A 26,510-nucleotide genomic window follows, 5' to 3' on the forward strand; every position below is an offset into this window, starting at 1 on the left:
ATCACCTTTCTCATATTTTCACTATTTACTGGGCTTCATTTATCACACATTTTAAAAATTTGACAACAGTGAGTTATTTTAATTACCATTTCTCGTTGGAGATTAAGAACAAGACAACTCCTTTGGGGAAGCAAAGGTAGGTGGGATAAATTTCATAAATTTGTCCAGTCAATAAACTATCATCATTTTCATCAATAAATGAAGATTTTGTTCATTGTTGGCAATTTTAAGATGGGTTTGAGGTTAGGAAGCCTCCAAATTCATGGGTGTAGAGTGCTGCATTCATCATCATATAAACTATGTCCCATTCTTTCCCATAATTTGATCATGAATTCTGATTTCATAACACATAAAACATACTTTTTTTAATCCCACAAACTAAATGCTTAACATAATCTTTATATTGTCCAAAAAACAAAAAGCAGCAGCAGCATTTAGAGTAGCACATCCAGGAATACCAATAATTTGATTCTATAAAAGCTCTGTTAATGATTATCATTTGCAGAAATGTTCACTTATGCACTATTGCTCACTAGGAACCACAGACAAGGCAGATATTGAAAACTACCATTATATGTTAGAACTATCATAAAAATTCATAGCATTCTATACGACAAAATAACGTGAACATGAAGAATCAATAAGACAGACTTATCCACAGCAAATCCAGTTTCCAGCCCATCTCCAGAACTGGAGTTAAAGATCAGGGCAGGTTGAAATAGATGAGATATAGATAATCTCATAAAGATTTTCCTTTCAAGTGATTTTACTAGTTTAGATACTCCAGTGTTATAATCAATTAATATTGCCTGTAAGATGATATTTCATCATCAGAAGCACTGAAAGAACCAGTATCAGAACTGATATCCAATATCAGTATGTGCCAAACCATGAAAAAGTTCCCTTAATTTGAATACACTAAGAATTTCATCTGAGGATAATTGTACAAATCATTTCATCAGAGAAACTTCTCCTTCTATAGAAAAGTATCATCAACTATTTGAAGAATCACATATACAAGGAGAACTGTACAGATTTGTTATGGCAGTCATTTCTAACCAAAGGTACTGAAACCTTCAATGAAGTTAACTTCCTTCTTTTTAACTCAGTAATAACTTATTCAAAGTATGTACCCAGTATTCTCCTTTACTCTGCAATGGTTAAGTATTTGTTAGAACTGACAGAGAGCATTTATAGATAACAAAATATTTATAAAAATAAATTATCATCACATGCTTAAATAAATATCTATTCAAAAAATCATTTGTTAAATTCTTTTTGATATCAAGTATGAGCTAGATGTGGTAAAAGACACAAAAATGGTCTTTATTTTATGTTTCCTCAAGGAACTTAATAAGAAATAAAAGAGTATTTATAAATGGGGTTGTTGGGGGAAAAACTGCTTTTTATCACAAACTTAGATGTTTTGACAATCTACAGCTCCTTGTGTGCAATAAGATACCCAAATCCTGTCACCTCTCAGATACCTCGTAAGGAAAAGAGAAGCAACAATCCCAATGACATTCAGAGTGACCAAGCATAGTCTGAGGTAGGGTGACCTTACAGTTTATCATCCAAGCAGGACACTGTGGAACACACAAGGGAGCAGCGCAAATGCTATACCTGACAGAATTCCAAAACAACAGGAATGGGTTGGGACTGTCCTGAGCAAATCGGGACATTAGGTCTGAGGCAGAATAAGGCACTGGGAGAAAGTAAGCCCCTCGTGGTCAGAGCTTAGACTTTGAAGACACAGAAAAATGGGTTCCAGTCTTGGTTCCACCACTTACCAGCTGTGAGTGGTCTAACCTCTCTGGACCTTAATTCCTTCATTTGAAAATGGGGTTAATTGCTTCCTCAGGGTTTTTCTAAAGATGAAATGAAACACTGTGTGTAAACATTTAGCACAGTGTATGGCACAGACTGTAGTAAATGGTAGCTATTATTAGCTGCTGTTATTATCCTTGGTCAAAAACAAAAGAGAAAATATATGCTCTGACCTTGGTAGCATACAAAAAGCAATCATGCTTTTAAAAAGAGGGTCTAATGGTAGAAAGACACCAAAGACAACATTTTTGTAGCTGGTTTGGGGGCCTGAATAGTAGTTAATCCAATATCATACTATTCTTCTAGGGATGGTCTTACAAATAAATGCGAATATAAAAGAGAGTATCAAAAATATGCCAACCCCAAACAAGTGTCAACAGCTCAGAAAGACTCCATTCAGTCCCTATAACTCTTCCAGAATTCAGTAAAATATATTTATTCTTTCTACAAAAATATGAATAAATATCATAGAACATACTCAAAACTATGTAGTAAAGTACAGAAATAACTAGAATTCAGTTTTACTAACACTCTACCAAACCAACCCAGCCACATCATTTGGCACCAGAAGCATGCAGACTGACTGCTCCGCGTTCTCTATGGGCAGGAGTGGGCTGCTATAAATCCCACCACTGAGCTGCTTCAATGGGCAGCATGATTTTTGCTGCCTCTTTATTTACAAGTTTTCATGCTTTTATAGAAGCAAATTGTTCAAACTTCACACTCAGTACTCCAAGGTGAAACGTATTCCTCTCCTCCAGATCACTTAACTTTAATAGAAAACAAAATATTCTCAAACTCAAATTCAACTCTGCCTCCTGGATTTAATGGATAGGTTTGTTCCCCTTGGGCAATCTTTAAACCTCAGTCTCTAGGAGAATTAAGTAATATTGGGGGATTGAAATGAAATAAAACTCTAAGTCCACTGTGACATGACATTCACAGGAAGATAGTAGATTATCCACCCAGTCCTCGAACACTTATAAATACAATATATAGCATGTGTTCACAAAACAATTCTTGGAAATAAAACACAATGGGCACTCAGCAAATATTTTATATCACCAACACCTGCTCAAATCCTCTCTGAACTTTATTTCTAAATGTCACCGTTTTTTATTGAATCAACGGAAATTTGAAAGAAGAAACAGAATAAACATCCAGAGAAGATCAAGGGAATTAGAAAAATCTTTATAGAAGCCTCATTGAGTTTTACATGAGCCAGGGTGCTGTCAGTCTCCCTGAAAGGGGTGGTGGAGTAATCCGTCACTCTACAACTTCAACCTGAGTATACCTAAAAGACTAAAAAGGGCTACATGCCGAAAAAGAGAAGACAGAAAAGAGTCTTAAGATTTTTCTTAATATTATAAACAGAGGAATCATGAATCAAATACTAAGCACTGCAAATAAATTCATTTTAAACCATCGGCTTGAAGTTGGAGGCAGTTTAGTAAACCAGTTCAACTCTCTTTATTACTCAGGAAACATTTTATGACACTCTTGTTTGAACACTAAGTGGGAGTGAGTTCTCCGTTTTGGAAGGCAGTCAGTGATAACGAAGGTTTTAACTTATTGTAAGCTCAGTTCTCTCTCCCTCTGTAACTTCTACCTGTTAGCCAAAGTTCTGAGGCCTGAAATAATGAAGAACTAATTTAGGTAAACTAATTAACTCTATTATCTGTTAACATATTTTATCAGACTCAATTTAAAAGACCCATTTGATTTAAAATAAGAAAATTTTACCTAAAAATCTCTACATTCTGGATTTTATTAAAGGCAAATTCAATCTGTAGACTGGGTGGGCACAGGCAGACAATATAAAAGAAGAGATCATGCTTGGTGGGAATAGTGGAGAAATTGGAGAACAGCCAAAGAAAAAAGCCCATTACTCATCCTGGAAGGATTGCTGACATGAGAAAATGTGGGTCCAATGTTGCTAGATGTGCAGCTTTCCCAAGAGAAGGACCAAATTTAGAATTTTTATGTGAACTTCCCCAATTTTTTAAAAGTTGGCAACTAATTCAATTTTTAAAATATTGCATAGGCCAAACAAAACTGCTTTTTGGACTAGACTCAACTATGGCCCACCAGTTTGCAATTTCAAAATGATGTTATTTAAAGTTTTATTTAAAGGGAAAATATTTATAGTTACTATTCTCAACACTAATACACATAAAGTAAAATAGAAACATACTGTAAATGTTAGTCTATACTTGAAAGAAACTGGTCACAACAGTCTAAGATTTAAAATTCTTCAAATTTTAGAGGGTCCACTGATGCAACAGCCCCCTTTATACAAATAAAAGATTCACACAGCAAATTAACTCCTTAAACAAAGTGTCCTTTGTTATCAATGTTCAACACATTTAATACACTCATTGTTTTAAACTGCAAATTCAGAGTAAATCTCTAGCTAGGCAAGTTCAACTAGTTGGCAACATAATTTGCTTTAACAACCAGCCTGGCTTTTGTTACATTTTGTGACTTTAGCTGACAGATGCTAGAGAATCTTTCACTTCTCTTGTATTGTTGTCCTCTACTGTTTTCCTAATTCATGAGCAAGCAAGGTCAACTGTCAATCAAAGAATTATATGTTAGATGGTGGATATATAGATCATATGATCAAACTTTATTGTTAGAGCTAATGTTAAAAATTGAAAATGAGATTAATTTCCTCTTTGATAGCCCATTTAAATATTAAGAATAGCTTTTGTAAAGATCGATTAAAATCAATTAGATTTCATTTAATTCTTCTGGGGAAAAAAAAAACCAAATAGCCATTATAGCATATCACCATTCAGACTGAGAACCATATCAGCTTTTTACATACAAAGCACACTGCTTCTACACTCTATACCAAACATACAAAAACGATGAAGAACAAATTGAATGTGAAATAACAAGAGATTTATATCAAATGCAAATAAACATTCCAATAAACTTATAGTCAGAGAGAGTGGAGGAGATGTAATAACCAGATGTTTAATTTAAATCATTGATAGAAATAGTCAGTGTCTTCTTTTCATAAACCACTTGGATTTTATTTGTATTTAAAAGCAATCGTAAATGTCAAATGACTACTAGATCATCCTTATGAATACAAGAAAATACCATGCCTTTTAACTCTCTAAACAAAAAGTGCTTTCACAAAAACAAAGGTAAAGAACAGCATGTCTTAGTCACACAGATCAATTCAAGAACCACAAAATGCTAAAAGGTACCATGAGCTTAACAATAAAGACCTTCAATTACTACGTATTTTTAACTTTGAACTTGAAGAAAAAAGCTTATTGATAAAAACTTTTAAAATCCAGGATAAATCTTATGCCTAAAGATATGAGAAAAGTATCAAAGTTTATCTTCATATAAGTAGTCCTTTATTAAAGCTAGCAACATTAAACATAGATCCCTTTCACAGGTATTACATACAAAATGTATCTAAAGGTTCTATTATATCTTTACTACGAAAGAAAATAATGAGATTAGTTTTAAAAAAACTAAGAATGTTACATATAAATGTCAACTGTGTGTGCATCCCAGCTATGAAATGGAAAATTGACTCATTAGCCATTTGCTTTTTCTTGTTTGTCCCCATCCAGTTTTTACTGCAGCAAAGATGGAAAAACACACCCAATCAGAAAAGCCAAAGAAAAGTCAAACAAATGGCCTAAAATTTAATAGGAATAGTATGACCTTCTGCTGAACAAAAGATGTTGAAAGGTTTAAATGAGAACACGTGTAAAGTGCCTATCAATTTCCTGGGTAATAAAGGTTACTTTCCCTCCCCTCTATCCTTACAAGGCTCACTATTATCTCACTCATTAAGTCTTATGTCACCTAAAGAGAGCAACCTTTGGGAGCGGCAGGGACTCAGTGCCCCATGTCTGAGACACAGCATCAGGTATTTAGTAGGGGGTTAATAAATGCTTTCTGATTTACTAGAGGATAATAATAATGAACAAATGTAAAACAGACGCTAATTGATAGGCTAAATGCATTAGTGCATTCCAGTGCCCTCTATATGAAAGGTTACTAACCCATCTTGGCTAAGTGCTGAAATTATAATTAAGTCTTACGGGAAGGCCTCGATTTATACCAATATAATTACAAATATTACTTAGCTTAGTGATAGAGTATGGCAAGAACAATGAGCTGAGTAATTTAGACGATACTGCAAAGTGGGTTTTAATGTCTGAAATTTCTAATACAGTACACAGGATAAGTGCAAGCAGTGTAATTAAAACCTAAGAGAGTCTGATCTTTAAAACTCTACTGCTCAACCTCATTAAAATGCATGTTTTCTCAATTAATCCAAACTTTTCCATTAAAAACATAAAAATACACTTTCATTCCCTGCAAATAAATCTCTACAGTACATGTATTTAGGATCAAATACCAAATAACCATTAATAGTTAAGTAGGAAAAAGACGATTGAAATAGCAAGAGATTCGAGCACATGAAGCCTAACAAAGGGAAGGAAAAGCAAGGTAAGGGCTGCCCACTTTTTCACACACAGTTACAGCTAAATAAGCACTTGAAGAGCTCAGAGATGAGGAATCCCTGAGTACCTTTGTGTAAATGATACAGACCTAAGCAAAATGTTTATTTAGGAGATAATCCTTATAATCATATATGGACTGCATCATATTTACCTCTGTAGGCTCCATGTACTGACTTAGGGACATAGAAAATTGCTGTGGAATGAAAGGCAATCATTTTCATAATCACTTTGTGGCAGAATAGTTTTCTGCTTTCAATTCAATGCATTACTAAGACGTTTACCTCAATATTAAGGTAAATACCTAAAAACAAAGGATAATATTTTTAATGTACTTTATTTGATTAGTTGTTATGAAAAACACTTAAAAGACTATTTTTAAGTTGTCACATAATTGACTATGCAGAAGAATGCTGATTACAGAGAATTTGATTTTTTCAAATTTTCATAAGTTTCCTTTAGATTTTGAAATGCCTCACACAGTGACTATTACTAAAAAGCAATAAATACCTTTAATAAATGCTGATTGTGCATCTATTCTGAATGAGTAAATTTTTCAAGAAAAATTTTACTAAGAAAGAGCCAAGTTGAAAGCTATCACATAATTTAAAGAGTAATGCAGGGTAATTTATAAAAATGTCACTAGAATTTACCATACTTGGGGAAAATGGAGTCTATATGATTTTATTTTTAAAGTATGTAAAAAAAATTAAAAGTGAAGGGGGGAAGTGTCAAATTTTGAGCATTATCTGACACAAACTTAAATTACTGCTCCAATTTGTGGAAAATACTTAAATCTAAATAGGTTCTAATTTTAGCTGAAATAGTGCTTTCTATTTTGAAAGCAAAATATTTTTGATGGCCTATCTTTAAAAAAAATTTATTCTTGAAAAGTTACTGGGCAAGAGTCTTCTCTCATGTTTATATTTAAGACCCTATGTAAACTAACCAGCAGCAACAGAGCAGTGCTGCTCTGTAGTTGTTTTCATTAGAAAGAGGTCTACTTTCAAAGGTTCTTGCTTTTTTCCCTCTCTTCTTTTTTAGAGAAAATTGGTTTATCATTGCTCATCTAAAAAACTACCCATTTTGCACATTTTTACACTATATATCTAACTTTCCATCATGTGACTTTTACTTTCAGAACAAATCACATGTATACAGAAAATAAAATGTCACCCTTGAGAAGGGATCTGAATGCATAATGTTTCAAATAGTTTCTCAGAATCATTTTCCTTGATAAGTGAACAGTAGCATCTACAACAGAAATTATGAAAATATTATAGTGACTAACAATACATTCTGGATGGGTGACAAGAAAAAAATTCAACATATTACTGTTGCTATAACTGTTTAGGCAAATATTTAAATCTTAGCACATAAAGTCATCTATGTGGTTTTCAAAACTTAAACATGTCTATATAAAAAAGAATGGCTACATCAAATTTTCCTTAAAGTTGACATGCCCTGTTATAAAGATAATCAGTACTTGGTACAAAGAACACATGTTCCTCTAGAAAAGTGTTTTTAAGGTGTTACAATGGTTACCTGTCATTTATGATCCAGTTCAGGCAGAGATTGAGAGAGCTAAGATTTTTGCACCTCTTGACAATTTCCATCACGGTTTCATTATCCAGTTCAGTGATATGACGTAGGTCCAAGCTGGAAAGGTTTCTTAGCTAATGAGATAAATAAAATGAAAGATGAGAAAGATAAATGCTACATTCATTCTCAAAAATTAGAAGTATAATTTATTATAGAGTATCACTGTACAATAGATAATAGTCTAGAATCATTTAATTAAACTAAATGTTTAAATAATATTTTAATACTAAATTAGTAATGAGGGCAGAAATCTACGGTGAATGTACAAAAGGCAACAAACATTAAAATCAAACAGATTTTATTGAGGCATCATAAAAATCAAAAGTTATCAATCTAGTAGGTGGGGAAGCTGTAAAGTATATCACATTTATTTGATAGGATTATCCTCTTTAACATTGTTCAATTTCAGATATTTATCTTCATGATTATAATGTCATTTTTGTACAGGTTTTCTCATTGTTTAAAAAAAAATAAAATATGAGTAAGTGTTTAATTCAGAGAAGTTTTGGTGATATTTTATCAATGTACACCAAACTGTATTATCATGGATTGTGGGTTTTGCTGTGTGAAAAACAATACAAAACACTGTTTAAGAAGTAAAGATTTTCTCCATGTACCACTTTCCCCGTTTCTTCATTTTCTCTAATTCATTCTCTACTTCATGTTTCCTGTCTTCCCCTGATGTTTAGACTCCAAGGAAAATTAATAATATCATTAACACAAAAATGGTAGGATATTAATTATCCTCTTCAAATAAACTACATTTTAAATGAGGTATTTTTGCTTAATAACATGCAAAGAATTAATTTGTAACACCCCCGCCAAAGATGTCTATGCCCTAACATGCTACCTTATATGTCAAAAGAGACTTTGCAAATGTGATTAGTTATGGATTTTGAGATGAGCAGACTACCCTGTATTATCAGGGTGAGCCCATCTAGTCACATGAACCCTTAGAAGCAGAGAAACTTTCCCAGCTAAAGTCAGAGCGATGTGATGGAAGAAGACACAGGGATATTTGAATTGTCAAAGGGACTGAACCTGCCTTTTTTGGCTTTGTGTTGGAGGAAGAGGGCCAGGAGCCAAGGAGGCAGGCAGCCTCTAGAGATGACAGCCAGTAAGAAACAGGGACTCCACACCTACAACTTTAAGGGATCGAATTTCCTCAAAAACCTGAAAGAGCAAGAAAACAGATTTTCTTCTCGATCTTCCAGAAAGGAACACAAGCCAGCCAACACCTTGATTTTAGCCTAGTGAAACCTGTGTTGAACTTCTGACTAATAAATGATGAGATAACAAATTTGTGCTGTTTTAAGCTGCTAGGTGTGTGGTAATTTGTTACAGGAGCAATAGAAAACTAGTACATGGTGTTTCCAGCGCCATCTGGGAGCTCTCCCAGGACAAGCCAGGCTTCTCTAGGCCAACGTCAAATCCTTCTGTTGGGGACAAGGTGAGTCACACAGGAAGCTGACTGGAAGGTGTAACCTAACTGCCAAGGGCCTCAGAGCAGGAGCCCGCTGAGTCCCACCTGAGGGTCATGTGAGCTTTGACCCCAAGAGAGGATAAGACACTGGCATTTCCGCTGCTGTAGGACCAGAGGGAAAGAAATACTTTAAAGCAGCACCATCCCAGAGAACTTTCTGCAGTGATGGAAATGTTCTCTATCTCTGCTGTCAAATATAGTCATCACGTCACATGTGGCTACTGGGCACTTGAAACATTACTAGGGTGAGAAAGGACCTGAGTTTTTTAATCTTATTTAGTTTAGTTTACATTTAATTTTTATATCTGCATGCAGCTAGTGGCTACAGTGTTGGACAGGGCAGCTCTACAGAACTGAGTCTGCCAGGCAGCACTCAAACCCTCCTTCCCACCTCAGCTCACAGAGGGGGTCCAGGCAGAGTCACCACTCACTGCTCCGTGATGCATGCAGGCTGCAGAGCTATGGAGAGAAACAGAGCGGAGAGAGGGAAACTACAAAGAGGTCCACAACAGTAGGAAGTTCTTTCTAATTGAGACTGCAAGCTCCTGTTACTAAGGGCTGAATTCTGAGCATTCAGAATAAGATTTAGGAAAACCTCTCTGCAATAGGCCTCTGTGGTCAGATGTTCAAAGAAGTCGCCGTCATTGTGAGGCTCAGGACAACAAAGGAGAACCGAGGCAGGACCGGGAAAAAGAACTGGGTTCTGACAAAGCTCCCACTCAAGTTACCATGGTCTGAGGGCTTTACCAAGTGCCACCACAGGGTCGGTACTTGGCAACCAAAGCACACTGTAGGGGAACAGACTCACCTTTCTTAAAAAATTAAGACAAAAATAAAACAAACAAAGTCCAGACTGCTCTGGCTATCTCAGGAGCTCCATAGAGCTGCCCAGTCAGAACCGAGGCTGACTCCATTTCCCCTTCCTCAAGGGTCTCCTCACTCCTCAGATACCTATAGCCAACACCACATGCAGGCCCAGCAGGGGGCAGCCTGGGTTCTAACTCTATACCCCAAACATGGCCCCTGATCACTATCCTTTACTTCTCACCATAAATAAGGTAGGCTAGCATTAGACAAAACAACAAGGACAAAAATATATTGAAGCACCTAAAGAAACAATAATCACAAAAAATATGTAAATTACAAAATACATAGCAAAATAAGTTTCTATAATCTTTCAGACATCGCTAAAATGATTTAAAGTACCCAAGGGCTGATGCAATGTTCCTTGCTATGCTTTCTTCCCTCCCAAATCCTGACATATCTCCATGTGGTTGGCATGGAAACTGAAGTCATCCAGAGTACTGGCTGGGCTTGGAGCAAAGTGCAAGGCTGTGAGGCCAGTGCCAACATCTTTTATGAAGGAGCAGGAGACTTCAGGAGTCCAGAAGAAGACAGCAATAAAATGGGAGAGACAATGGTAATGCCAAATGGTACAGGTCCCAAAGTCTCAATACTCTGTTAATAGTACTTGTTATTTTCACAAGTGTTGGAAAAGCAAGGGTCTGGAAGAAGCTGTGGAAAGTGCAGAGGATCTTGCCTCCACTTCCTGACTCTGAGAAAATAAACATGTATGATAGGTAGAATTCTAAAATTCTAGCCCCACGGACCCACATCCTAGTATAATTCCTGACCCTTGAGTGTGGGCAGGACTTGTGAATACAATGGAATATCCTACTTATAAGGAAAACTAAAGGATTTTCGTAGCTATAATTTAAGATTCCTGACCAGCTGACATGGAATTAATCAAAAGACAATATCCTGGATGGGCCTGACCCAACCATTCAACTCCTTATAAGGCATCTAGAAGTCAGAGAGATATTCCTGCTGGCCTCGAAGAAGTAAGCGTACATGGTGTGAGTGGGACTGCAAAAGGCCCTGTGAGAAGTCCACTTGGCTAAGACCATCAAGAGGCCTCTAGGAGCTGAGGGCAGTTCCCAGCTAATGGCCAGCAAGAAAGTGGGGACCTCAGTCCTGAAACTACAAGGAATTGAATTCTTCTAACAACCAAATTAGCTTGTAAAAGGATCTAAACTCTAGAAAGAAATGCAACTCCAACCAACATCTTGATTGTGTCCTTGTGAGACCCCAGGCAAAAGCCAACTGCAATGTCTGGATCCTGACGTGGATATAGTAAGATGATAAATGCATGTTGTTTTAAGATGCTAAGTTTGTGGTAATTTGTTGTGCAGCAATAGAAAATTAATACAGAAAGGCCGTAGGGGTCTGTGTATACCTAAAGAGAAGCTCACAACAGAGGGACATGCTTGGACCATTCAGCCTTCTCTTCATATGTATCTTCAGCAGCCAAGAAAATACTTCATGGGAAGACAAGCACCTTTGATGCAGTCACTCTTGTTAGCTCCACACTGGGGAGCTAAATTTCTCAAACTAATCCTCACTCACGGAAAGACGAGTTTAATGGAGATGCTTCGTGAAATGCTGGCATAGTCCCTGAGCCCTGAGTATAATGGCATATACTCAATTCATACTCTGTGAACAGCCACGTTTCCTATACATATCTTAATACCACAAGGTAACTGTCTTTTCACTTTCACTAAACTTTTATTTTTCACAAGATTTTGCATCAGAGCTAAAGAAGGGGCTAAAATGATTTCACTGGTCAAGTTTTCTCAGTCCTGACAAAGCAAAGAACTTGTACATGTCAAGGATCAGAATCACTGTTAAATTTGATATTCCTCTTATTCATGTTCCCCCAGTAATGTACCCTATATTCCTATTTTCTATATAAAAATCACCATTTTCTTAAACCACATTATTTCTACAGTTCGCTTTCTTTACAGAGTATTTTTGATCCCAATACCCTAAATTCTTCATCACTGGTAGAAATGTACTTCTCTGGGAACATGTAAAGAATCAAATAGACTCTGTGAGTTGCAGGTCCTAGACAGCTTGCTGGCCTCACGTCCTGACAGCAGCCTTATGTCTGTACCACCACAAAATCAGAAATATGTGAAATGGACCCATAGCGCTGCTTGAAAATACTCTAAAGCAAGACTAGTAAATCTATGAATCTTAAGGATGAATTTTGTTATCTCTAACCATATGCATGTGAACTGTTAAGTATCGAGACACACACAGCATCACTTTATTTTCCCAATCATCCTTTATTATAATTGCTAGGAAGATGTAAAATCATAAAAATTCTATCCAGCCATGTAAATATCTTCTATACATACATATTTTGGGGTCTAGTACAGCTTCTGCTAAAAAGTTTCTATGTGAATTATTACATATCTCTTAGCTTCCTTCAATGTAAAATACCTCTTCATCACAGCACTCTGAATGTACTTAATACCACTGAATTGTACACTTAAAAATGGTTAAAAAGGTAAATCTTATGTGATGTACATTTTACCACAATAAAAAAATTACTTCCTTGGCCAGGATATAGTGGGAGATACAATAAAGTTCTGCAGTAAAGAAAACTTTAAACTATTTGTGCCAATTCAAGTCCCTCACATTAGGGAAGATAACTGAGGACCAAAGAGGTTTGAATAACTTATTTAAGTGCTAAGAATCGGGAGAAAGAAGATGGCAAATCTAAACTATTTTACAGACTTAGAAAAATCCAAAGATACCTTCTAAAACTAATGGAATAGCAAGAAGTAACAATTCCAGAAACTAGTTCCATGTGATAAAACTCTCATTCTAGTTGACTGACTCCAGAGCTTTTAGAAATCCTGCATCCAGACCCATTCCTCAGGGCAAGGTTGGTCAGATGATGACACTGGGTCACCTGTGGCTGATGCTGCCCTGTATTTATTGTCCATAAATGGAGCATTTTCACTCTTTCAGTAGAGCACAAACTCACATGAGGAAACAGCTTTACTTTGGCTCTCACATGCCAGCGTTCTATTGAGACTTGAAGAGTGTTTTACCCTCTGATTCAATTAAGGTTCATTTTTTCACGAGCTGACAGTCACTCAGTATGCTTGAGTGGCCTTCCCTGTGACCGTACTGGCCAGTTCAAGCTTGAAATATGACAGTATCCAAAGGCAGGTCCAGGAGGCTAATTCCTTGTAACTGGCATCATTACAGGACACGTACTGAGCACCTCCACGGGAAGTGGCATTTTTATTCAGAACTCCACAAACAGCTCTGTCAAATCCATCATCTTCTTTCCCTTGCTATGGGAATTTCATAATAGTGCCCTCCAGTGTTTCATAAAAACCTACCTAAAATAATCCTTCATAGTCTGAAACAAATAATTACATTTAGGAAACTGACATTTTAATTAAACTTACTTTCCCTACAAATTCACAGGTAGTCTTGGGTTATACAAATCACAGAGGACTTGACTAAGGAAAGCCATACAACCAAGATCTTATAAATGCTTCACCTCAATTTTTAAACATTCAGTAAGGTATTTTAAAAGAAACCCAAGTAAGAAAGTAGAATGTCGGTAATCAACTTTCAGTTTAATACTGCTTTTATTGGGAAAGTTATTACATATAGCCAATTCAGGTTAAAGGCTAAAATTAGTCAGTGACTGGTATGGCTGTGTATGTACTTAAGTATAAAATGAGACACTAAAATGTTACCTAGGAAACACAGACTTGGAGGATTATAAAAAGACCTCAAATGGCTTCCAAATTTTCTTAAGACTCTGGAAAAATTAAAAATGAAACAAAACCCTCAAAATCAATTGTGCAGGTTGACTACAGTGGATGAAACAACGTAAGAGGACACACAGTACCTTGGCAAAGACAGCAGGGATGTTCCACTGTTTCAGACAAACAAGGATAATTTACGTGAAGCCAGTTAGAGGTGATAGTTTTTGAAAAGAATAAAAACTTCTGTATAGTTAAATGTGTTCAAATGTCAACTAGCACCTAGATTACTTCTTGCCAGCCCTGCCTTCACTGGAACTAGGGTTCAGAGCAATCGGTTGTAATCTTTAGGGAGCAAAAGTCATTGGTTAAGGCTGCTGGGGCGACAGATCGGCAACACACACTCATCTACCAATCACGTGTCAGGCTGCCAGAATGGAGATCACGGGAGAGATCAAACGCACGGGGACACAGAAGGGCCAGAGAAAGGCATTTATAAGAAGACTGAGGAGAGCCATCTATTAAGGACAGAGAGGCGGACACAAGAGAAAGGGGGGAGGCTGCAGCACAAGCTGTGAAAGGCAAAACTAGAAATACTAGTAACTAGTAAAGAAACTGAGATGGCTGGGAATGGAAAGGGGCCGAGAGGGAGGGAATTCCTGTCCCCTAGCACAGGAAATCCTCGACACCTTGACAGGTTCTCTTACCTACATTTAGAGAAGAACCTGGTTGGACAACAGAGAGGACAAGGAGCATCCCTTCTGCTCACCAACTAGGCTGAACCTCAGCCTGGCCAAGGCTGGCACTGGAGTGTGGAAAGAGTAGTAACAGATAGATAAGTCACATTCAGGACATCAGGCAAATCCTTCCCGGCACCTCACAGAACTGAGAACCACAGGGTGGAACTGAAAGCTTTTAAATAGCCTCAGAGCCTGGCAGACACAATAAAAATTTCTAACCATGAAATAGGACTTGCAGGGTCTTGAATTCTTATCAGACCCACAGTAGCTACCATGTTAATTCTCTGGCACCTTCTCAATGGGTTCTTTCCAATCACTGTCTTCTTAATCACACTGGGCTGCTGTCTCTTTGCTTTACTTCCAAATCCAAGGCCTGGTTGGTTCTGCCATTCTCCTACCAGATCTGACATCTTGCACCACTTTCTTCTCATTCCGTTTTGCTTTCTAGGACACTTTACTGCACTGTGTCTCCTCAGAGCTGTCCCTTCTAACCCCTTCTTGCCACATTACCAGCCAGACAGCAATTCCTTAAATAACTTTGAACAGACCTCCCACCTTCTTTGAAATCTCTAGGGAACAAAAACATTTCAACTGTAGAAAGGAATCCCAGAGTCTGCGTGTCCAGGCCCTTCATTTTCCATCCCTTTCATTCCCCAACATCTCTTAAGACAGCTCAAAGCTCTTTCCCCAGGTTTTGAGGAGCTGTTCTCACTGTGCTCAGAGAGCTGTACTCATTATGTAAGACTGATCTCACTTCTTGATTACTTCAGAGCGGAAAAATTAGTGAGTCTTAGAAACATAATGTACTTAATACAAATTATTAACCAGGCAGTCACCAACATAACCATGCCCTTTAGACAGAAATCAATTGCAACAGCTACCAAGGGATCAGGGGAGCAACTTCTCCTTCCTACTACCTGGGAGTCCCCTCTTTGTCGTCCCCATCACTATACCTTCCCTCTCCTGTTTCCCTCCTCCTCTCCAACCAGCTCTTCCTGGGCTGTGTTGCTTAGGACCGATTTTTCACTGCAAACATTTGACATCTAATGCTTGGGCTGATCTAAATCTAGGTCTCCAGTGCAGTAGTTGTGTTGTGCTTTCATTCATTCATTCACGCGTATTTAAATGTTTCCTGAGCACTGGCTCTCTACCTAACCTTGGCTGCCCATTAGGATCATATGGGGAACCTTTAAAAAAATACTAATGAGCAGGTCCCATCCTTAGAGGTTCTGATTTAATTGGTTTGGGGTAAGACCCGCCATTCTTATTTCTGAAAATGATATCCAGCTGACCTCAGCCTGAAAAAGAAAACACTTCCTTAGTGCAGAGCGATTGATATTTAAATCCAGTTACTGAAAGTGTAAAAATAATTTATAAAGCTCCTCTTCAATCACTAAAAAAAGAATGCAGAAGATATTACTCATATAGTCAGTAACTATTTATTGGGTATCCATTACATGCCAGAAAATATTCCATCTGCTAAGAATAGTGCAGTGAACAAAACAGACAAAAATCCCTGTCGGTAGGGTGCTAGTTGGAAGGGGGCGGTAGAAAAAAGTAAGTAATAGAATAAGTAAGCAAATTATATAGTATGTTAAAGGTGTTAAGTACTACAGAGAAAAAACAAAGCAAGACAAGGCAGATGGAAAACAGGAGCAGGAAGGAAGACGGAGTGCCATTTTAAATAGGCAGTCAAGAATGCTCTCATTGGAAAGATACGAGCAGAAGTTTGAAGGAGGTGAGGGAGCAAATAAAACGATGCTCATGTCTGAGGCGAGAATTACTGTAAAGGCCCTGAGATGGGAACAGGCCGAGTGTTTGGAGGATTAGTAAGGAGCCAGAGGTATTGGAGCAGAGTGAATAGAAGGAAAACTAATCGGAGACAAGGCCAAAGAGATGAGTAAAGAAGGGAAGACTGTACAAGGCCTTGTAGGCCAAAGTAAGGATTTTTGCTTTTGCTCTGAGGAATCTGGAAATTTGGTGAGTTTTAAGCAGATGTGTAACATGATCTAACTTACATTTTTAAATGATTATTCTAGCTTCTGTGTGGGTCTAGACTAGAGAAAAAGGTAGAAAGAAGCAGAGAGAGGCTATACTGAATTAATCCAGTCAAACAGTAACAGTGACTTGGACCACAGTGATAGTAGCTGGTAGTGGTATGAAGTGTTCAGATTCTGGATATATTTGAAATTAGAATCAACAGAATTTTTTGACAACTTAATTATGGAGCACGAGAGAAAAAGAAGAATCAAGGATGATTCCAAGGTTTTTTGTTTGAGCAACTGGAAGGCATTACTGCAGTTAACTAAGATGCTTTGGGGACAGGTCGGGAGAGAGTTTGATATTGAATATACTATGTCTGAGATGCCTGTTAGATATCAAAGGAGAGATGTTAAATAAATGTGGGATTCATCAGCACAGAGCACATTTACACTTCTAAACTTAAAATATAAAAGTATTAATTATACATAAATGTACTAAATTTATTAAGTTGGCTAGGTACAATCATAGTCACCTTACAATTCATAGTTAAAAAATTATTGATTAATTGATTAAATTACTTCGCAGGCATACACATACATAGTAATTAAAAATAATATATAATAGGCCAGCATGATTCTAAAAACAAAACAAAACAAAACAAAACAAAAATGAACAGCAGTAGTGTCCCAAGCCACCTGGGGTAGTTATAAGGCTGGCTTCATTTCCTATCAAAGCGTAATTCAGCCTTCACAGCTCCAGTACACATCTCTGTCAAATTCCCCAGGATACCCACAGTGAGAGACTCTGCCCTCTGTACACCCGCCGATGTTGCTTATTCTCCCATCACAGTCTTAAACACGCTGCTCCATAATTCAATCTAATTAAGTATATGTTTCTCCCAAAAGAGTCAAAGGTAAACTACCGCAGGTCAGGGACCACGCCTTATTTACTTTTGTGTCACCAGCACCTCACACAGTACTAGGTGCAGCAAATGCAATTATTAAATGCTGATTGCTGAATGAGTACATCTGAAATCAGGATCAAAACTTTAAAGATAATTTCATTGATTTAAGTTTCCATAAACTAGGTCTCTGTTCTTTTAACTGTATCAAATGCAGGATATACAACTCTGAAGATATATGTTTCTAAAAGTGATATATTTGAATATTAAATAATAAAAAGCATTAAATAACTTTAAAAAACCCAACATTCTCATTCCACACAATTAAAGGTCATTTTAGAACAAGAAGCATAATCAGTTCTCTATTTTCATATTTGTTCTTAAAACAAAGAATTTTTAAAAAAAAAAAAAAGCCTCTGTAAGTTTTCAGAGTTTTGATGTGTGTGGAAGGAATTTTGAGTAGTTCACCAAAAATTTTAATCACTGTCTTCTGCTGCAGAAATGTGCATTTGTTAATTGGATTCCTGCTTCTTCATATACCAATTCAGAATGGATGCTCCACTCCCCTCTTTCACTCTGGCAGGCAGCACAGTCTCTAATTGACTTTTTTCCTGGGACTTTTCTTTCCACCAAATCCCTTTCTTTTCTCCATAGAAGCTTTCTAGAGCTCATAACAAACTACAAACAGCACTTAGAGTTAGCAGCACTAAGCAGCCCTGTCACTTTCTTTTTACCCAGCAGGAGCTAAGAAACAGAATTTCTCTTCAATTAAAAAAAAAATATTCACACTGTTTAACTTAAATATGAAAAAAAATCAAAGTTTAAATAAATTAAGGGTAAATTTAGTCAAATGTGAGCAAGCAAGGAGCAATTACTTCATCTAATTGGAATGGCTGTGCACTTCTCTTTCATTTCCTCATAGTAAGTTCACAGATCTACTAAAAAAAAAAAAAAAAAAGACAGTTCATGGAATTTTGAACCCATTTCAGTCACTTGCATCCACATATCACACTTCAGTGTGTCAGAAGTTTTGGAAATATATTCCGAGTAAGTTTTACAACCTTATTTTTACAAGTAGTAAGATAACTGAAATGCCATTAGCCCAAGACAAAAGCTTGTCATATCTAAGCCAAGCGACCTGTACACTGGCCTCCTGATCTTACACTATTAAAGCCAAACAGTCAAATTACTCCATTCTTTACTTCTAAATGTATAAAACTGAAAACAAAGAAATGACATTAATGATTTTTAATTTTAAAAAATTCTGGCATATATTTTTATTTTCTGGCATTCATAAAATGTTACAGAAATGGTGTACCTACTTCTCTAAAAGGAAATGTCTTTCCTTCTGGTTTAGAATATGCAATTGATTTCTTTCTTTCTGGTTTAGAATATTCATCTTCACATGGAAGATCTCACAGCCTTACACTCTCATTTCTGGGATTCAGTCTAAAGTCAAAATTCAGAGTGAAAAATGCCCAAAAGTTAATTTCAGAAATTAGTCTTTCTAATCTGTGACCAGGAAGTGTTTAGAGAGTGTGAGCCAAAAAGCCCTGAGACACAATGATAACCACTAGCTGAGCCACTTCCCATTTCCTGGCCTCCCATACACCAGAAAAAGATTTACTAACACATGGAGAAACATCAGGGCCCGTCAACAGGTATATGCAGCTTCTCTCTGGGGCTCACCCCATAGGTCGGGGGCACCCTGAGTCATCCCGGAAGAAAACACCCAAACTAGGCATCCATCAGCAGCTTTCTCTCCTCTCAACCTCCAAGACATTTTCATGAGAAGAAACATTCCAAAACGTATATATAACTCTTCCTCCTACCTTCCCCACTGAAGTCCCCAAATAAAGCCCCAAATATCCCTTCCAGTTGGAAGACAAATTTGATATTAACAACCTAAAAATCAATCACACCACTCCTACTAGTGAGAAAGAAAAACATCAGGATGCACATTTGGAAAAAACACTATTTCTTTCACAATCTTCATTTCTGGCATTGTACTTGATTTAATTATTCATGGTATTATCCAAGTCCTCCAATCACCTATGATATTGAAAGAATGAACACTTTTCAGGGGAGGAAAATATTGGAAGACTTAAACTTTATAAAAAGCATGTAAGGATTTATACTCCAAATCCAAATCAGGAACTCTCCAAACTCTGAATCAGATCCCATTTGTTTTATTTAATTTTACCTTCATTCTACAACAACAGTTCCAAGAAGCAACAGTATTTGGTTTACAATATATTTAAATTTGGAACTGACAAACCACACTCAGTGCTAAGAACTGGAAGTTAATGATCTAAAATTCTGGGTTGATGACCGTGCTATAGGCTAGTAATCAATGAGAAATTGCATCCAGGAAGATCTTTATGAAGTTTTCCTTTATATTAAATAATGTAGTGCATGAAATTACATTATCATTAAAGTAGATAATGCAAAGTTTTTGAAAATGAAGTGCATAAATTATATAATTTTGATTTATATATTAAAGCACTACTTTCTGATACAGAGAACTATCCTGTTTTCTCAACCAATTCTGTACATCTGTGAGTTAAAGAGCTTCAACCAATTGAGATGAAACTTTAAATAACAATATTAGTGCACATCTAACTTTAAATATCAAAATTTATGATTTACTTTAATATTATGTACTTTCAGTCACTTATCCCTTTTCACATTAACAAAAAGAATGACCAAGATTTTTGAAAATTAAAAAATAAACATAAGTACTGACATGATAGCACATTATATTTTAATTGTGAGTCAAAACTATCCAAGATATAACTTAAATTAACTGGTAACTCAATAACTAATTCAACTAATTATCAATAACTCAAATAATTAATTCACAACAATTCACTTATTTAGTCTAATATTTTTCTTTACAGTTGCATCTGTGAATTTACGTTATACATTACAGCACTGAGAAACATTTAAATTCTACTCTTTCTAGAAGCGTGTATAAAAACTATCTTTCTAATTAAGCAGCTAGCCCTCTATCCTTTTTTTGGGACTCACTATCGCCTTGTAGCTTCATAATTCTTAACTGTCACATAGCTAGCTGCCTTGGTCTCTCTAGTTATAGCTTATCTAGATCCAGGACAGAAGTATGGCTAGTGATAGTCTAAGGAATGGTCAAGTCTAATTTAAATGTTATATTACATGCAATTCTCTGCTTTGTGCTTTCAACCCCATTGTTACAAGACTCTGATGGGAAATAAACAGGAGTTCTATTCTCTTAGATGTACTCTCATGTAAGAAACTTAGAATGACGCCAAAAAGGAATATGTATTAGGGTCTCACTAGGAAAACAGAAACCACTAGAAGCATTTATTAAACTACATAAAGAGAATTTCATTAAGGAAAGTGGTTATTCTGATCAAATAGAAGCTGAGAAGACAAAGTGGACAGCTAATGTAATGTAAGTAAGAGGCCATGAGCATCCCAAGGCTAGAGAGACAAAAAGAAGGCAGTGTTATTGCAACCCACAGGCTATGGTCTTCCAACACCAGCTAGAGTGGAAGGAGATCTGTCCAGGAATGGAACCGTGGAGGACATAAAGCTGTTGCCAGAAAGAGAGAGAGAGAGAGAGAGAGAGAGAGAGAGAGAGAGAGAGAGAGAGAGAGAAATACCATAGCTTCTCCCTACCCTTGGCCTTCCTGCCTCCCACTAAATGCAGCCTGCAGAATGAAGCCCCCTATAATACAGAAGAGAATGCTTAGACAGAAGATAGGATTTGAGGGTAAACAGACTTAGGACTAGCACAAAGCCAAAAAAAAAAAAAAAAAAAGAGAGAGAGAGAGAGAGAGAGGGGAAGGGGGAGCCACCTTCCAGCAATGAAAAGTAGTCAGTCTAATGGGAATTCATTATCACAAGCCAGAAGTGGGAATAACTACCAGAGTAGTCCGGCACCTGGCCTGAGAAACCCAGGGTGCTAATGAACTTTGTTTCTTCTTTGAGCCAGATGAAAGCTGTAAAAGTATCCTGAGCTGCTTTCTGCTTTCTCAGGCACAGGGGCATTGTTTCCTTTTTAAAGATCCAAGATTGATAGCCAATCACATGCTGAAAAAGTACCTCTGATCAAACATAATAACCAAGCATTTCCACCAGTGAATATAACAGAGAAAGCTCCAGTGGGAAGCTTTTTCTAAGAAAAAAATGTTGATGGCCAATCATCCCACTGGGATACCATCAATTGAAAGGAAGTCTACAGTACAGGAAGAAGCTCTGTTCCTGATGGTTTTGTAAATACACTGTGATCAACAGCTTTTGTGTAAATACCCATGATACCTCCCGGCTGCAGAGCAAACATATGAGGAGCTCAACTGCCTTTAGTCAATGGACGCTATTGGACTCTATTATCGGGCCAGTGTGTCTGGAGAAGAGGGAGTTCAGAACCAAACTTTATTCCAAAAATTATTATGAAAAATAATGAGTAACAATATGTAGGCCCAAATTCTGGTTAAATATTGACAGTCTAAGCTAAAATTTCAGAACACACAGCCCTACTGTCGCACAGGTAACTCTGGACTAATAGAGTTACCATGGAAATGAATTCCTTATTTTCAAAGAATGTGACTACAATAAAGATACAATATAATTTATCTTCCCCTCAGTATCCAGGAGCCCCTTGGGTCATCATTATGAACATCGCACAATGTTAAACAAAATTGTAAAGAAAAATCTGATTATTCGGATTCTGTATGATTAGTGATTGACTCTGTGGGTGTGCACTGTGTTTAAGTCTGTGTGTAAATGAATATATAATATGTACATATGTAGGCACTTCCCTGTGGCTGACAAGACCTGCCCAGGTACAGTGACAATACTGCTTAAATAAGACAGTTGATTAATTGGTAATAAAACACTAGTAAATATTTTATAAATGTTCAAAACTACTGAGCGAATGTAACTGTCAATGCTTTTAATCAATTGAATTTTTTTAATTAATTGAACTCTAACTCTGTAATTCTCTATAAATGTTTATTTTAAATTAATAAATGAGATCTCCCTACTTTTCTCCCTCAGTAGTATACTTCCTCATTAAGTTACATTATAACTTATTCTCATTAAGCCCTAAATCTGGTTTCTCTAATTCAGGTAGTTTGTTCCGTCAATTTAGAGATGGTAGCTCATCCGTACCTGGTATCACTATTTATGTATAAACCACAAGATTGAATGAGGTAGATTCACACAGATCCTTAAATAAAATTTTCGTCGCAAAACAGTTTGAATCAATCTGAAAGTCTAAAAGAGTATGAAAGCAGTATCCTAATGTCTTTCTTGGATAAAGACTGACCTCATGTGTTAGAGATCAGATAAATGAAGTTGAAATTCTTTTTACAGGAATATTTGCAACAAAAACCACAATATATAAACAATAAGTCTGTGACAAAAAATCAAGGAGTGAACTGAGGATAACATAAGCAAAGTAAAATAATACTTAAAGTATAAAGCCAAGATCCAAGAAAAGCCCTTTCAAAAAATGGCCAACTTTCCTCATTTTATATTTATATATTTATATTAAAGCCTGAAGCAATCACTTTATCTAAGGATAGATGCAACAAAGAAATTCATTTGTTCATTTTACTTGTTAGAACTTTCACAAAATGAGTCATTTGAAAGATGAATTCATTTATTTTACTAATGTCACACTGAAACATCCTGCTTTTGTAGTTGCTAAAATGAAAATGTAGCACAAATACATGTTACGAGAGTAGGAGTAACAGAGTGATAAAACAGAAAAAGAGTAGTCTCACTGAACAGGTATTACTGACTTAACAGAATTAAAAACAATAAATGTGATCAATTGCTATAGCTTATGTAGACCTTGCCTATAATAATTTAGAAAAATAAAAATCAAAGTCACTAATTTGTGCAATAACAATAAGGTACAAAAGTATATTCTTTGGATTCAGTGTACTGCTATGGGTTTTTTTTTAATAATTTTATTAAAAATAGTATTTTAGCTGTTCAGTGTGTCAAAGGGTAAAAAAATAAAACCAAACCATGAAGAGCAAACAGTTATTAATCTTAACATTCAGCATTGGCACTCAGGTACAAAGGAGGATCATAAAGTTTTTTTACTAAGATTTATTTTCATGAAAATTAATTTACATTTTTATTTTAATGAAAGAATGTGAGTGGATTAGGACTAAAGAGTTATAAGGAGCTTTTATACATAATGATGAATGTTTTTCTAATTATTTTATTTATTTATATTATTTTTCATATGCTTCTTTAGTGTGTACCAAGCACTCTTCCTTTACAACTCTAGAGGTTGGCAGATGCTCTTATTACCCCCACTTTACAGATGAGAAAACTGAGGCTAAGAGAGTAGGTGATTTTCCTAAGATCATACAATCAGCAATCCTAGCTTTGATGACAGCAGTAAATGGTTTGCTGTCTATTGCAAACTTCTAAGAAAAAATCTATTAATGGATCACTAGACCTAGACAATCATCCTCTATATTCTCAACACCTGGTTTTTGGCTAAACTCTAATTCCTGGAAAGTTCAAAAGAACCAAAAACATGGTCATCCTGTATAAACACCTCTTCATACAACTCATAGTACTGTTCATACTCACTAGGAAATATTTCAGAGCTGAATAAATTTAAGAACCACATATTTTCTACATCTCAAGATATCACTCAAGTACCTATAATTAACCAGGAACAAACGAAATGATAAGCTATAACTTAGCAGCAATATCACTCCTAAAGTAGCAAACTTATATGTTGTTCCTTTAGAATAAGACATTCTAAACTGAAATTTAAAAGGCAAGAAAGTTCATCTTCCATTTCTAGTCTCTGAATAAACATGAAAAGGAAGACGAAAATTGAATTAGCTGCATGAATGAACATGCTTTCAGTTACTTATGTTAAACTGACTGAAAAAAAATCAATTTTGTTTTTCTTTAGAAAATATTTCACATTTTCAACCATAAGCACTTCTAAAATATGTGTTTTTTAAAAAGTTCTTAAATATGATTACAGTCCAAGGAAATATCTGAAATTTGGGCTTTTAGCTGTTACCTTCCCCTCTAACCTCTGTTTAAAAACAAACACAAACAAACATAAAAAAACCCTCAACCAAACCATACCTGACATAGCCCAAGAATTCAGTCTTTGTTTATAAACTGAATAACTGAAGCAACAGTAAGATCTAAGACGGCATCAGAATTAATATTATTAATTAATAAACACTCACAAATTTAAAATTTATCAAGTCTAAAAAGGAAATACATCTACCCCTAAGTTATAACAAATATGATTTTTTATATAGCATATAATAAAAATAAACTTGTCAAAAACTCTTCACCACTTTCCTTAATAGCCATTTAAAATAATATCTTCCTACCTACTGGTTGAAATCACTTGAACTGATGTAAGTCAGTTCCCAATGGATCGTGGCATTAAATTCATGAACCCACAGCATTTCTGAGGTTTGCACTCCAACTATATATAAAAATAACATGCCACTTTGACATTTCAGACTCCTCTGGCCTATCTGTTCAACTGATTTTAAATTAATATATGTTAATATATAATTATTAATTATTATCCTGAGCATTTTCTATGTTATTATTATTGCATCCTTAAAAAGTATGATACTGAATTGAATGATTTTATCGTGTCATATTAATATCAACATTTTAAACTTTTCAACCCCTTAAAAGCTTTTATATTATTATGGAAATTTTCAAATATATAAACAAAAGTAATGAGAATCATATAATGAACCTCCATGTCCTATAAACCACCTCAGTTATCTATACTTCACTATTTTTGTTGTCTTTATTGGCCTACCACTTTTCTTTTTCCTTTTTATCCCCTTTGTAATACTTTAATACAAATTCCTAACATTGTGTCTTTTCACTAGCAAATACTCAAGTAGTATCCCTTACTGATAAAGTTTTTAAAATATAACAAATATTTGGTAGAATTCACCAGTGAAGCTATCTGGGAATGAAATATTATTGGAAGGAAGGTTTTTAACTACAAATGTAATTTCTTTAGGAGATAAAGGAGTATTTAGGAAAGCTATTTCTTCTTGAGTTAGCTTTTGTAGTTTGTATCTTTCAAATAAATTTTCCATTTCACCTAACTTGCTGAATTTAGAGGCACAAAGATAGCCATAATATTCCCTTGTTATCCTTTTAGTATCTGTAGAATCTGTAGTTATGTCACTCCTGAGTCATGATATTGGCAATTTCCCTTTCTCTTTTAATCAGCCTGAGTAGAGATTTATTTATTTTTTATCAAAGAACCAGTTTTTGCTTTCATTAATTTTTTGTTTTCCATTTCATTGATATCTACTTTATTATCTCCTTTCCTCTGCTTACTTTGAGTTTAAGTTGCCCTTTTTTCCTCAAGTTTCATAAGGTAGAAGCTAAGGTCATTGATTTGCGACTCTTCTTTTACAGATGTTTAGAGCTATTTAAAGTGAGTGTGTTAGCAGCATCACACTAAATCTGATGTGTGGTGTTTTCAAACACAGTTCAAAATACTTTCTAATTTTAATTTCTCTTTTGAGCTCTTCTTTACTTATGGGTTATTTAGGATTGGATGAGCAAGGGAGAGCATCCACTGATCTCTGGGGTTCTCTATGCAATGCTTTCCATTCTGGTACTCTGTCCTCCGAAATCTGGCTGTCTTGGTCTCCCTGGACTTTCTGTTCTGTCTCAACTCAGATGGTCTGCTGAGTTTTGCCTGGGTTCCTCCTCCAGGTACTATGAGTAGAAACTCTTTCAGTGCACTAGGTGAAGGCAAGCATACGGCTCCTCTTGTTTCTCATATCTCAGGAACCACTGTCCTTGGTTGTCTGATATCTAGTGTCTTCAAGACCATTGTTTCATGTATTTATCATCTTTTTTTTGTTTGTTTGT

At 35.9% G+C, this 26,510-nt stretch overlaps 1 protein-coding gene across 1 annotated transcript in view; it reads right to left on the reverse strand.

The window, feature by feature from the left end:
• Positions 1-26,510, reverse strand: part of FBXL17 (F-box and leucine rich repeat protein 17) — a 439,198-nt gene that overhangs the window by 272,478 nt on the left and 140,210 nt on the right. The window contains exon 6 of the mRNA XM_010971766.3: positions 7,872-8,002. Within this exon, the coding sequence (XP_010970068.2) occupies positions 7,872-8,002 (131 nt within the window). The remainder of the gene's footprint in view (positions 1-7,871; positions 8,003-26,510) is intronic.

Source organism: Camelus bactrianus, chromosome 3 (genome assembly GCF_048773025.1).
Source record: "Camelus bactrianus isolate YW-2024 breed Bactrian camel chromosome 3, ASM4877302v1, whole genome shotgun sequence".
Lineage (NCBI taxonomy): Eukaryota > Metazoa > Chordata > Mammalia > Artiodactyla > Camelidae > Camelus > Camelus bactrianus.